Source organism: Pipistrellus kuhlii, unplaced genomic scaffold (assembly GCF_014108245.1).
Source record: "Pipistrellus kuhlii isolate mPipKuh1 unplaced genomic scaffold, mPipKuh1.p scaffold_m20_p_1, whole genome shotgun sequence".
NCBI classification, from domain to species: domain Eukaryota; kingdom Metazoa; phylum Chordata; class Mammalia; order Chiroptera; family Vespertilionidae; genus Pipistrellus; species Pipistrellus kuhlii.
This window is the reverse complement of record NW_023425404.1, coordinates 38,689,889-38,703,615: the sequence shown is the minus strand read 5'-3', so window position 1 is coordinate 38,703,615 and position 13,727 is coordinate 38,689,889. Positions and strand designations below refer to the sequence as shown.

Below are 13,727 nucleotides of genomic sequence, written 5' to 3'. Positions count from 1 at the left end.
GACTCCGTGAACTTCAAGCTGCAGACTCCACTTCTAATCACGACTTAACCATCTGCACTCTGGCCTCTCCCTTCGCCATTCTGATGAAATGACTCCTGATGCTACTTCCAGAGGCAAAGCCCAACAGCCCTTTCTTGGTCCCTAGACCCCTTCCCCATCCTTTATCCTCAAGAGCTCTGAGCATTTGATCCTGAAGCTCACTCCCGAGCTTCCTCTGGCTTCCGTGACAATGCAGGTTCCTGGCTTTCCTCCCCTGACTAACCCCCTTCTGAAGACTCTGCCCTTGCAAACTCGTTGAGGACTTGCTCACACCTCTAGTGCCCTGTCCAGGCCACCACACCTGCCTGCACAGCCTCCCATCCTTGTCATCCTGCGGCCTCTTCACAGACCTCCCCTTCCCATCCCAGTCAATTCTCCCCACACGAACTTCCATCTGGCAAAGAACCAAGCTTTCGTTTGGAAGTTTTATCAACACTTTCTTGATTATTTAACTTTGTCTTCTCACCTCAACTAGAACTTACTCTCCTGTGAGGTTAGGGACATTAGTTCTGACAATTCTCTGCACGCCGACTTATGCATACCGTTGTGATAAATGCTCCTTGGCTTGCAGACTAGATTGTCTAAACCCGATGACTGAGAGGAAACAAGCAAATCTACATGTGGAGGAGGAATAAGGAAGTAGGAAAGAAACAATATAAAGGAAAACCTGGTAAAATATGTGAAAACTCCGCTCTCCAGGGTTCCTCATCACCACCCTAGATTTTTCCAGAAGGAAGTTGGAGATCTTTCCACCATCTGGTTCCCCACCTGGACTGAACTGGATTTCGAAGTATTTTCCCTGCAAGAGAGTTGGGGGTTTCCTTCAGTGGTTAGTGAACAAAAACATGATGTTCCAAAGAGGCGTTAGATACAGTATATAATTCAAGGAAATTCATTAATGCTAGATACATTCTGAATTATTCCCAGTCCTGGTCTAGATTTCCTGACACCCCCCTCCCCCTTAATCAGACAATAGCCTGTACTCTTGTCTAATCATACAATTCTGTATAGAGAACGAGAATCTGCCATTCTAGTACAACTAAATAAGGACATGTTACTCTCCTTGCCCATTTTCCCCAGGAGGGGTTTGCTTGCTAAGCCGGAAGCTGTAAAGAATGGGACAGAAAATCTCAAGGTCCCTTTGATCTAAGGAGAGTGAACTCTATCAGCCTCTAAGAAGAAATCAACTTTTCCCTCTGAAAGGCATTTTGCAGATTTTGAGCAAAAGCAATTCCTTTGACCCCTGGAGAATCTAAAGTTCTTATATAAAAGAAAAACACTTGATTATAAAGAAGGTCCTCTCCAGCTAGTGTGGGTGTGGAGACTTTTGTTACTGTTGTGGTTACTATATATTTCCTTTTAAATTACTGCTAAGAGGGAACAAAGGAGAATGAAACCTTAGCATTTTGCTGGAAAAGGTGCCCAGATTGTTAAATAAATGAATTCCCCCCACCCCCTTTTAATTAGAATTTAGCTTCTCTCTAGTCCTCAGAAAGGTCTAGAAGAGTAAACTTAAATGAAGAAAAAGATGAGAATGTGGGTGTTAAGGAATGGTGTGGCCTAGGGTCACATGGAAAAGCATGCCCAGCCTAACTGCATTCACATGTAATATTTTAAAAATGTGTATGTGATGAATTCCACCCATCTCAGAGCTGAATCCTGCCAGGCCGCAAGTCTGTGACTAGAACTGTAAACTCATTAAGGGCAAGAAAAGCACATGGCATCTTTTTCCTCCTGCCCTGGCACCCAGGGCCTGCTGTGTCCCTGCGAAGTCACTTGGATTCCAGGTATCCGAGAGGCTACAAAAGGAGGCTACTCTCGAATGGCCTATTTGTCTTCATCTGAGGACTCCTCCCAATCCATCCCCAAAATAAGCTCCCAGAAGCGTCAGACACAGAGAGGGAGCACAGACCACTGCTATCCGAATGACAGTGGTTCCTGAGAAGCTCCCCTTTGTGTCCCATTGTGGCCATTCTTCTTATCTTTTCCTTTCAGCTGGTTCTGGAGGGAAGGATGCAGTGCCCATCCATGTAACCTCCATCAAGTGGGGGAGGGAATGAAACCAAACAGGACGTCACGTCTAGGAAGGGTAGACATTGTACATGGCAGACTCTCAAGTTCTCTAGAAGTGGTTCCAAACCTTGGTCGACTGTTAGAAAGACCTTGGGGGAACCTTTAAGAAATGCTAATGAGGTTTCTTCTGTGTATCTTTAGCTTTAAGACTGTTCAACTAAATGTGTCTTCAGATGGTTATCCAGGCGGATTGTTCTGTAATTTAATTGTAATTTTGATGTGGTGCTGGGAGGAGGTGAGTGCAACTCCCTCCTACTTTATGGCCATCCTGGATCCCCTGTTCTTAATTACATAATGTTTTATGAAAAGTGCATTTTAAAATGAAAATGGGACCATATTGCAAACATTATTCTTTAACCTTTTAAAAAAATTTAACAATATTCTATGGTTATCTTTTTTTAAGTCATTATTAACAGAGAACTTAGATATTGTGCCCTAAAAGTATTGTTGGGTCACAGAAATGAACATTTTCAATTTTGATAAAGATGGTAAGTTGTTCTCCAGCAGAAATGTGTCCACTTTTAACCAATAGTGTCTTTTCTTTGTATTAATTTCCTTAATACTTGCTCACCTCAGAGACAGAAAATGATACATGGTTTTAATTTACATTTCTCTCATTATTTGTGGGAACATCTTTTGATGCCCATTAGATGTTTACTCTATGAAAAATGTGCCCAACCATATCTTTTCCATCTTTTTTTTTCGGAGCTTATGTAAGACATTATTTTGGAATCAGAAAAATAAAAACTGCTGGATGTTTTTGTCTTATTTTACAAAAATTGACCAATCTATCATCCTTGTCTCAGGATAAAGAATAATTTTTATTGTGAAAAAAATCAAGAGGACTATTGATTTAATTATTTTCTGCTTTCTAAGTGAGCAAAAGAGGGGGCTGGTAGCAACAGAGTTAAGTTTGGTCAAATCCATTTTTATAAGGAAGATTGAGATTAAAATGGAAAAAAGGTCAAGTGGAAAATATTCCCATCTTCTTTCCTATTGCATTACCTAGAAACTTCTTCAAGATAATATGACCCAGCCAATGAGAAAGGAAAAAAAAAAATGGATCAACAAATAAACAAATAGTCTGAATAATATTGAACAGCAATGAAAATTAGGCCAATTCTGATATAAATCACCAGGGAAACAAACAATTACTGCATGAGCTTATAAGAATTCTCTTGAAAAATAGAAGCTTCCTTACAAAATAGAAGGGTGAGAAAGAAATTATCTGTCTCCCAAATTCCCACTTATTTATCTTAAAACCGTCCCGCATCTGCCTCAAAGATAGCTCCTTCATTGCTTTCCTGCCAGACATAGTCTATGAGCTAAGATGCAAAATCTACATAAATCAAAACCTGGGCAAATACTCAGGTTTTTGGAAATGTGGCTTTTTGTCACAGGGAATATATTTATTTTCATCCTTTCCAGCCTTCAATTCTCAGGAGATACTCAGACAGAAAAGTGTTTTCATGGGCATTCGTGATAATGCTCTCGGCTGACATTTTCATTACTTTGGGTAAGTGGGCCAGTCAGGAGGCAATCTATCAGGTTAAGTCCAATCATTTTGGGGTGCTGTTATGTTATGTAAAATACATAAAACACACCAACCTATGAGGGGGGAGGCCGTCAACTCACTCTGCCTGACATAGGGTTCTCTAGAAGGTGCCAGGTCACAGTGTGTTCCTTTCATTTTCCACAGACCCAGTCTATGAGCAAGAGCAAAGCAAGAAGGCTTTGGGCTCAGCCAGCATGGCTTAGTGGTTGAGTGTCGACCTTTGAACCAGGAGGTCATGGTTCCATTCCCAGTAAGGGCACATGCCCACCTTGTGGGCTCGATCCCCAATAGGGGGTGTGCAGAAGACAGCCGATAAATTAGACTCTTTCATCATTGATGGTTCTCTCTCTCCTCTCTCTCCTCTCTCCTCTCTCTCTCTCTCTCTCTCTCTCTCTCTCTCTCTCTTTCTTCTTCTCTGAAATCAATCTAAATAAATAAATAATGAATGAAAAGAAAAAGGCTTTTAAATGAATAAATGAATGAATGAAAAGAAAAAGGCTTTGGGTCCTAGCCTACTTATTACTTTGTCTGGGAAAGAAGGCCTCTTTCCTCCAGGGCACAAAGCAAACTCCTCCAGCACCATTTTCTATTTTCCTTAGGAAGGCAACTCAAGTTGAAAACTGTATTAAAAAATCATCTAATTTATATTCCCAGGTTCAAAAATAACTTCAGCTAAAGGGCGAATTGAAGCCTGACAGCATGCCGCTAGAGAAAATGAAGAAAAGATGCAAAAGGCAGCCTCCTGATGACACTTGAAAGCTCCCGTTGCCTTGGAGACACCGGACTTAAACCGGGAGCATCCATACCACCAGCCAGGCGGCATTTCCCGAACCAGGGAGGAGACTTACAAATCGGCTGGAATTGTTGTTCCGGACGGTCTTGGCGTTGCCGAAGGCCTCCAGCAGCGGGTTGGACTGCAGGATGATGTCCTTGACGTGCTGTCACAGCAAACAGACGGGGGTCAGGAAGGCACACACACCCTCCACACCACGCAATGCCAACCGCTCCCTAAGGACCCGGGTTCGGATGCAGCAGGGAGCGACCTCAAGTCCACATGTTCCTGCAGGTTCAGGAGGATTTGCTCCTTCTTCTCCACAGACTTCAAACTGTTAGTGGGTTTGTGTCTTCCAACTCCCTGGACTCAGGCAGGAGCCCTGGAGCCAGTGTCCCACCAGTGAATCAGGATCTCCAAACTCTCCCGGCTGGGGCTCCCACATCTGCTGTATTTTACCCTGCACGCCCTGGGGTGCCATGCCAAGACTCACATAGGAAGGAGAGGAGAAGGAAGGGCATCTCCTTGCTGCTCTGATTTGATTCTTGGCAATCCCTATCCCTCCTCTACCAACTGCTCTCCCTGCCTGTTGCACCCCCCATCTCCACCCTCTTCACTGTGAAAGACAGGGACATTAAGGAAAATGAAACAGTTTCTCCTACTCAAGCACTGCTGTAGAGTTTTGTGCTTCCCAAACTTTCATATGCGGCACTCACTTTCGGATCCTGTAAAAATGCAGCTGGGGGTCTCGTAGGTCTGAGGTAGGATCCGAGAGCCTGCATTTCCAACCAGTGCCCTGGTGCCCCTGCTTCTGCCAACATGGAGCCATGTTCTGAGCAGCAAGGGCAGATGCCGGCTTGTACAGAACAATTCCTGGCCCACCAGAGGGCAAGAATTTGGGTTTCAAAGACCCTCGTTCGGTACCAGACTGTAAAGTGTGCAAAACCTCTCCCTGGGCAAGATAGCTCAGGAGACAGGAGTTGATGTTGGAGAGGTCTTTCCACAAGTGAGTCATTCCTTGTATTTCTAATTATTCACATGCTATGGTTAAACATGTTCCAGAAATAACAAGGCTTTTTGGTTTGTGCTCTGTAGCTACTGACTAATTTTAAGCCAAGTGCTCTGCCTCATTGTCCTCGTAGGAAAACAGGAAGAGAAAAGTCAACATGAAATGTCTGCAGTCTGGCCACTAAGTCACGGTCTGGAGAAAACGGGGCTGGATTAAGGCACTAACTACTAACTGACTATGTAACAGCCCAAGCGCACCCTTTGGTGCTTCCTGGACATTCAGAAGAGGAAAACCCGGAATCACATCGACCAGGGACATGTCATTAGCAATGGCACCACAGGCCAGTTCTGGGTGGTCCCTCTATGAGGTAAGTTTCAAAATTTAGAAATATCACTTCCAATCTAACTAGTCTTCTTTAAAAAAAAAAACAACAAAAAACCTGATGGACTTAAATAAGTCTTGCTTTCCATTGTAAAATTAAATTTGTCATGTGGATCTTCCTAATCCTTTACATCTGTTTGCTAGTCAGACACACCTACACCACTTGTCAACACTCAGTTCCTCATAGGGATAGAACAAAAGAAAGGTTTCTCCTTGTCTCTTGTTTTCTTTAATTACTGACGCGTTAACTGAGGATCTTTATTCATGTTTCCATCCATTCACCTATCTATCCATCCATTCATCCACGCTCAAGATGTTCCGAAGAATTTTGTGGTAAGCGTATTGGGGAAAAAAGAAAGAGCAAATTACAGCAAAGGAACAGCCCACCCACAAACCAGCATCCTGGATTTCTATCTCCATATCCGTCTTCTAGGGAGAGGGTGTGGCTACATGAATGGAAAAAGGATGTGGACTGCACCATGCCAATCTAGTTCTGGAGCTGCACTCACTGTCCAAGATGGAAGCCATGAGCCACAGGTGGCTTTGATTTGCAACATGGCATTAGTCCCAATTGAGATGTGCTGTAAAGGTTGAATACACACTGGATTCCAACAGTTTAGCACCCAAAAGAGCGTAAAATACCTCATCAATATTTTAATATTGAAATGATAATGTTTTTGATATGTTGGGTTAAATAAAATAGATTTTAAAAATTAATTTCATAAGCCTCTTTTTACAGAATATGTCACATTAAATAACTTTATATGAGTATTATTTTGCATACATTTCAGCACATCTAAAGGATACATTCTCTTAAGCAGATTAATGAGTCAAATAGTGCATGCATGTAGATTTGATAAAGTTTGCTGAAATGCCCTCTAGAAAAGTACATACACTGAGTGGCCAGATTATTATGATCTCTGAACACATAATAACCTGGCCACTCAGTGCGTGGCCACACACACACACACACACACACACACACACACACACACACATATATATATATATATATATATATATATATATATATATATATATATATATGAGGCCCAGTGCATGAATTCGTGTATGGGTGGGGTCCGGCCAGCCTGGCCAGGGGGCGGAGATGTGGTCTTGGCCTGCCTGCTGGTCGAACTCCTGGTTGAGGGGACAATTTGCATATTAGCCTTTTATTATATAGGATATACACTGAGTGGCCAAATTATTATGTGTTTAGAGATCATAATAATCTGGCCACTCAGTGTATACTAGTTCATGCTCCTACCAGGACTGTATGAGAGGGACTATGCCCCGCTTTTTATCAATAGAATGTTTCAAACACTTCAAAAATTTTGCCATTCTGACAGTTATGGAGCCTCTTACATTTCATCTAGGACTGGGTCTCACAATGGGCTACATCACAAACTCACCTGGACTTTGGGGCCTCCTCCAGACACTCTGGAAACATAACTCATGATGTATTTGGCTGCCACTGTCTTTCCAGCACCACTTTCACCACTGAGGAAAGAAAGACAAAAATGAAGTGGGTTACACCCATGAAGTGGATTACAACCTGCTCCTCTCCCCTTTGACACCTATCCCTAAACAAAAAAGAAAGAAATTCAGTAAAAAATGTGCAACACCGGGTGAGAAAGACAAATCATGCCAGGATCAGGTCACCTCAATGACTTAGATGAGCAATATCAACATGGTGTGTGGACTAGGGTCTTAACAATTGCCATCATGCACTTGATAGACAATGAAGCATTCTAAATGCCTAGTAATAGGGGACACACTTAGGGACATTATGAAATATCAGAAGGATGGAATATTGTACAAAAATTACAACTGATGTGAAGAGTGTAAACACAGGAAAAACACATATGAAGTAATGTTAAGTGAAATAAATCTGCTTCAAACAATATATAAAACAGTTACAAAAATGTAAATGAAAAAGTACATAAGAAAAAAAGACTAGAACTAACACAAAACATTAGCAGAGGTTTTGGTAAAGAAAAAGATATTGAGGGAGACTTCTTCAAGTTCATTATTTACCAAATATTTAGTAACTAAAGAAAGAAAAAGTAGGCACCCTCAGTGGCTTGAACTGATGCAAGCAACTTTGAAACTGAAGTCCTAAAATTAAATGATGAGGCAATATTAATCATATCCTGAATAACAAAAGACTACCTCCCATTTTGTGGTCTTACTGTATGGGGAAACTCTTTTGTTAACATAGTCTGTTTGACAAAATACCAGTTGCCTTCCTTCAAAATTCCCTTGAATTGATGATGACGTCAATTCAAGACATGCTTAAGTCAGTCAGATATCTCATCTTTTATTGGTGACCCTTGTGCTACCATGATAGAATGAAAGGAATCCATATCATATAAAGTGATAAAATTTAGTATAAAAAATTCAGACAATACTTTTTATTTAGAAACATCGATGAGAGAGAAACATCAATCAACTGCCTCTTGCACACCCCTTACTGGGGATGTACCCACAACCAAGGTACATGCCCTTGACCAGAATCGAACCTGGGACTTTTCAGTCCGCAGGCCAACGCTCTATCTACTGAGCCAACCTGGTTTCGGCCAGACAATATTTTTGTTTGCAATTGGTGATCAAGATTTTTAGGGTACAGAGCAAATGTTCTTATATGAACACCCAACCTAATGTACTGTTATCGATTACTTAGTTACTTCAGAAAAGAGGAAACATTTGTTTAGGGTACAAATCTAACCAGATGACCTCAAAAGGAAACAGAAAGATTTAATATTTCAAAACAAAACAAATAATTAAAGTAGCCATCATAGCAAAACTCAGACCTTTGTTCAATTTCCTTGAACTAATTAGAGGGTATGGGGAAGAATGAGGAAACCATACTCTTCGAGAACCTCAAAGGTCTGAATCCACCTAAGCAAATCATTCACATCCCAGTATTCAGCTCCGGGCTTCTGGGCCACACGACTGGAGGAAACAAACTGATATTTCATGAGGAAGATACGGTGGCAAGTAGAAAGACAGTGAGTCTGGAATGACGTGCCATACCATTTACAAAGAACATGCTTCCTCACAGCACAGATTTGGTATGTATAGCAAATATTTCAGCGCCACGAAGAAGTTATCTGTTTAAATGGCCCATATAATCAGATGATTTATATGCTAGATCCAGGGCCAAAACATACATTCTTGCTCATTGGAAGCACAGGTCTTGTCAGTGATGAAACTCCATTTTTTAACTTTGTAAGTAATGTGGATGTTCAAGAATATTGGAAAGTCCAAGAGTTACAATGGTATAACCACACAATATAATATTATACAGACATTTAAAACAATTAGAAAACTATGTGACGCTGAAACCGGTTTGGCTCAGTGGATAGAGCGTCAGTCTGTAGACTGAAAGGTCCCAGGTTCGATTCCGGCCAAGGGCATGTACATTGGCTGCGGGCACATCCCCAGTAGGTGGTGTGCAAGAGACAGCTGATCGATGATTCTCTCTCATCAATGTTTCTAGCTCTCTATCCCTCTCTCTTCCTCTCTGTAAAAATAATCAATAAAATATATTAAAAAAACAACAACAAAAAAACAACTATGTGACAACATAAAGACAATGCAACCAAAGTAGCCATATAAGCAGATGATAATATATCTATAGCATAATTACAACTATAGACATTCATGATAATGCCCTCAGCTGATTAGAAATGTAACAAGGAAAAAAAAAATTGACTTGGGAGCTGGTATTTAGATGACAGTATTTTAAAATATGATTTCTCTCTCTCTTTTTTTTTTAAAATATATTTTATTGATTTTGTACAGAGAGGAAGGGAGAGAGATAGAGAGTCAGAAACATCGATGGCAGAGAGTCACAGACCAGCTGCCTCCTGCACACCCCCTACTGGGGATATGCCCGAAACCAAGGTACATGCCCTTGACCGGAATCGAACCCGGGACCCTTCAGTCCCCAAGCCGATGCTCTATCCATTGAGCCAAACTGGTTTCGGCTTAAAATATGATTTCTCTTAATGCTTACATTTTTGAGATGGGCAATTATCCATGTATTTCAGATTTTTAAAAACAAAATTTCCAGAAAAAATGGAAATTTATATCACAGAGATAACCAACAGAGATCAATTTCTTTAGATTATTATTCAACTTACTATACCATGATGAGGAAACATTTTCATTTTAGAATTATTTATAGCAAACTCTGTGTGTGTGCGCGTGTGTGTGCATGTACGTGAAAGACAGAAGGGGAAAAGGACAAATTTTACTAGAATTATGAAATAAAAGTATAGTAATCTCTCCCCTGTGTCAGGCTAATGATGTGGTCAGACATGAGATATTTTGTTTCTTTTGTTGGAAGCAAAAGAAAAGAATAATAATGGAAAGTAACTTGTTTTATATATTGAAATAAGTATGCCAGGTCCAATAATAGGACATTTACATTCTCGGGAATTCTGATATTTTTTCAGAAGATTTAAAATAATTAGTTCTGGCTGAACATTGATCGGAACTTTCATTCTTTGGTTTCGATTTACAGACACTTAACACAAAGTTTTATTGATCAGAGGCAGGTAATTTGCCCAGAATATGGTACAAAAATGGAATGTTAGATAATTACTTGAAGCTTACAGTATATACAAACATGATTATACTGGCTTTTCTGGATGGGAAAATATTGTTTCTTCCCCTGGACTAAAACCAAAGTTAAAAGAATGCGAAAGTATCAGACAAATTATATAGCACACCCAAAACTATTTGCTTTGCAACTCAGAGCAGTTAGAGCAATTTGCTTGGCTTGCGGTAATAGGCAGCCTTTCTTAATTTAATTGCCTTCACTTGACTTCTAAAGGGAACAAAAAAAGTCCTCTAGAAATGTATGTACCTTAAATTAGAACAATGCCCCCTATTTGTCCCTATATCCAGCAGATTGTCACAATCCTCAAAGTACTTAATAAATGCCCACCTTTGGGCCCCCTTCTGACCTGCTGAATCCCAGTCTCTAGGGACAGGGCCTAGCAATAGGAATTTTAAACAAAGTCCCATGATCTTGTATAGCTGGCTGGGAATTAGCCAAGTAAATTTAAAACGAAGTCAAAACAGACTTCATAGGAAATATGAATTCAAATAGGAAACAATGCATTTTCTGTGTGCGTTAGCTATAGAAATGAAAACATATGCTAAAACTTCAAAGAAATGGAAAGAATGTTCTGGGAGGGGACCTATTTACAATGGCATATTAATAATTGAATTCAAGGACCATAATTGTTTTTCTTAGTCTGAAGGTTGTTCCTCACATAAAATTAATAATGTGTTCAATTCAGTTCAACTTCTTCAAGCAAATGTAAAATATTTCAGTCAAATTTTTTTCAGAGATATCCCATAGAATAAGTAGAGTCAACCATTTCGACTGTTGGAAGATTCAGCAGTCTATTCCCATCTCCCCTTCCTAGTCTCAGAATATGTCTCGTGATTCTTAACCACAGTAGCTGTTGTTCCCTTATAATTGATCAAGTTAATGTAATTGAAATGTTGTTTTTCCAATTTTTGTATTCGTTTGCATGTTGGAAAGGATAAAAATGTAAAGCAAAAATTGTATGTGCATTTCTTTTTTAATAAAATATATCATTATTAATTTCAGAGAGGAATGGGAGGGAGAGAGAGAGATAGAAACATCAATGAGAGAAAATCATTGATCGGCTGCCTCCTACACACCCCCTATTGGGGATTGAGCCCAAAACCTGGGCATATGCCCTGACTTGGAATCGAACCATGACCTCCTGTTTCATAGGTTGATGCTTAACTACTGAGCCCCACTGGCTGGACGTATGCACATTTCTTTACCCAACATGCATCGTCTAAGCCCAAGTTCTAGGCTGGAGGCTGGAGATGTGGCTCCTGCCCTGGAGGAGCTCACGGCCTCCTGGGGAAGGCGAGTGCACAAATGCTGTGATGATACCGAGGCAACGGGGGCACTGTTGCAGGGACTCCAGGGGCATCTATCCCTGATTGGAGTGTGTGCAGATCAATGAGACAGTGAAGTTCTGGACATTCCCACTGGGGCCTATTCACTGAGACCCTACTGTGTGTACATAGGGACATTTTAGGATGGAACTGGACTCTTATTTCAAAAGGTGAAACCCAAGGATAAAGGAATACAAGGGTGGTTTTAACAAAATGACCTTTTGTAATTCTAGAGTTATACAAAGTGAACATGTTAGTGACTGAAAAGTAGTCCAGAAAATGAGAAACAACACCAATTCCAAAGGAGATTGATGGCTGACCACCACAGATTGCTACAGGCAAGGAAGTAAGGGGTGGGTGAAATGGGTAAAGGAGATAAAAAAAAGTACAAGTTTCCCTGCTCAGCCAGTGGGCTCTGATTGAGCATCAACCTATGAACTACTGCTTCCATTCCCAGTCAGGGTACATGCCCAGGTTACAGGCTCAATCCCCAGTGTGGGGCATGCAGAAGGCAGCCAATCAATGATTCTCTGTCATCACTGGTGTTTCTATCTCTCCCTCTCTGAAATCAATTTAAAAAAAAAAAAAGTATATTTTAAAAGTACAAATTTCCAGTTATAAAATAAATAAGTCATGGGGATGTAATATATAGCATGTGACTATAGTCAAAAATACTGTACTGCATATTAGGAAGCTGCTAATAGAGTAGATCTTAAAAGTTCTCATCCCAAGAAAATTTTTTTTTATAACTATGTGTGGTGATGGGTATTAACTAGACTTATTGTGGTGATCATTGCACAGTGTACACATTTATCAAATCATCTTGTATACCTAAAACTTATATTTCAGTTAGACCTCAATGAAAAGAAAGGAGCAAACTAACATATTCTGGTTGTTATAATTGTAGCATGTGTTCATCGAGTGTCTAAAGCAGGCCAGGAACTGTTAAGGGCTTTACATACATCTATCATTTGATGTGAATGAAAGCCCTGGGAGGTAGGTGCTATTCTTATCCCCATTCTTTGATAAGAAATGCTAATCATCTTGCCCAGGAACACATAGCTAGTAATGACATTGCTAGGAAAGGATTTGGGACAGACTGACTCAGGAGTTAACACTGCTTCAGACCAGGGTCTGTATTTAAAAACCACACATGGGTTAGATAGTCAATTACAACCAGCAATAGTTCCCAAAGTAACTCCATGAATAGCACAGTTTGTAGTATAATCAAACTTGTAACCAACCACTCCTGAATCTTTTCTGATACACACCCCTTTAAGTAAGGCTTCTGCCAAAAACACTTATTATCGCACACACAGTTGGAACTAACAAATCATAGCCTGCCTGCACCGCTGTGATCGCAAGATGCGATCGAGAATGAGAATCCCAGCAGAGAAGGTCCACCATCCCCTTCCTCGCAGCCCTGCTGCATCTGGGAAAGAAAGAAGCCTGAGGTGAAGCATCTCTTTCTCTGAAGAGAAAGGATGGCCTGTCAAGACCTTGAAAGAACACTGACAAATAATCCTCAAGGACATGCAAAGGCTAAATGGATAAAAATGCAAAATCAAAGAGTCACACCCAAGCCACTGAGTAAATGATAAAAATTCAGACTTTAACATAATGAGCACAGCGTGAACAAGTCAAAGCTGTTATTTCTCCTCAATCAATTAGTATTGTCAAGCAGACAAAATGTTCTCTCTAGCCAGCCAAGAAAATGGCCCCTGGCGATGCTCACCTTGGCCCAGCCCCAGGCAACAGGAGGAATTCACTGTTTCCTATGGAGACCAAGTTTGAGCCCAAGCTCAGCTAGTTATTATGTCTGAAATTCCTTTTAAGGCGACTAGCAGATATTTTATGTTACTCCTGAACAATTTTTAATAAGTGTATGTCTACTTTTTTATATTCCTTTATGTTACTCCTGAACAATTTTTAATAAGTGTATG

General features: G+C 40.5%; 1 protein-coding gene across 3 annotated transcripts in view; it reads right to left on the bottom strand.

Annotated features, from left to right (window-relative positions):
* The window catches only part of MYO1E (myosin IE), a 177,875-nt gene that overhangs the window by 66,244 nt on the left and 97,904 nt on the right, over positions 1 to 13,727 (bottom strand). For all 3 annotated transcript variants that reach the window (XM_036440246.2, XM_036440256.2, XM_045582052.1), the window contains 3 exons: positions 7,242 to 7,329; positions 4,516 to 4,605; positions 707 to 838 (listed from right to left, as the gene is read on the bottom strand). In XM_036440246.2, coding sequence (XP_036296139.1) covers positions 707 to 838; positions 4,516 to 4,605; positions 7,242 to 7,329 — 310 coding nt within the window. The remainder of the gene's footprint in view (positions 1 to 706; positions 839 to 4,515; positions 4,606 to 7,241; positions 7,330 to 13,727) is intronic.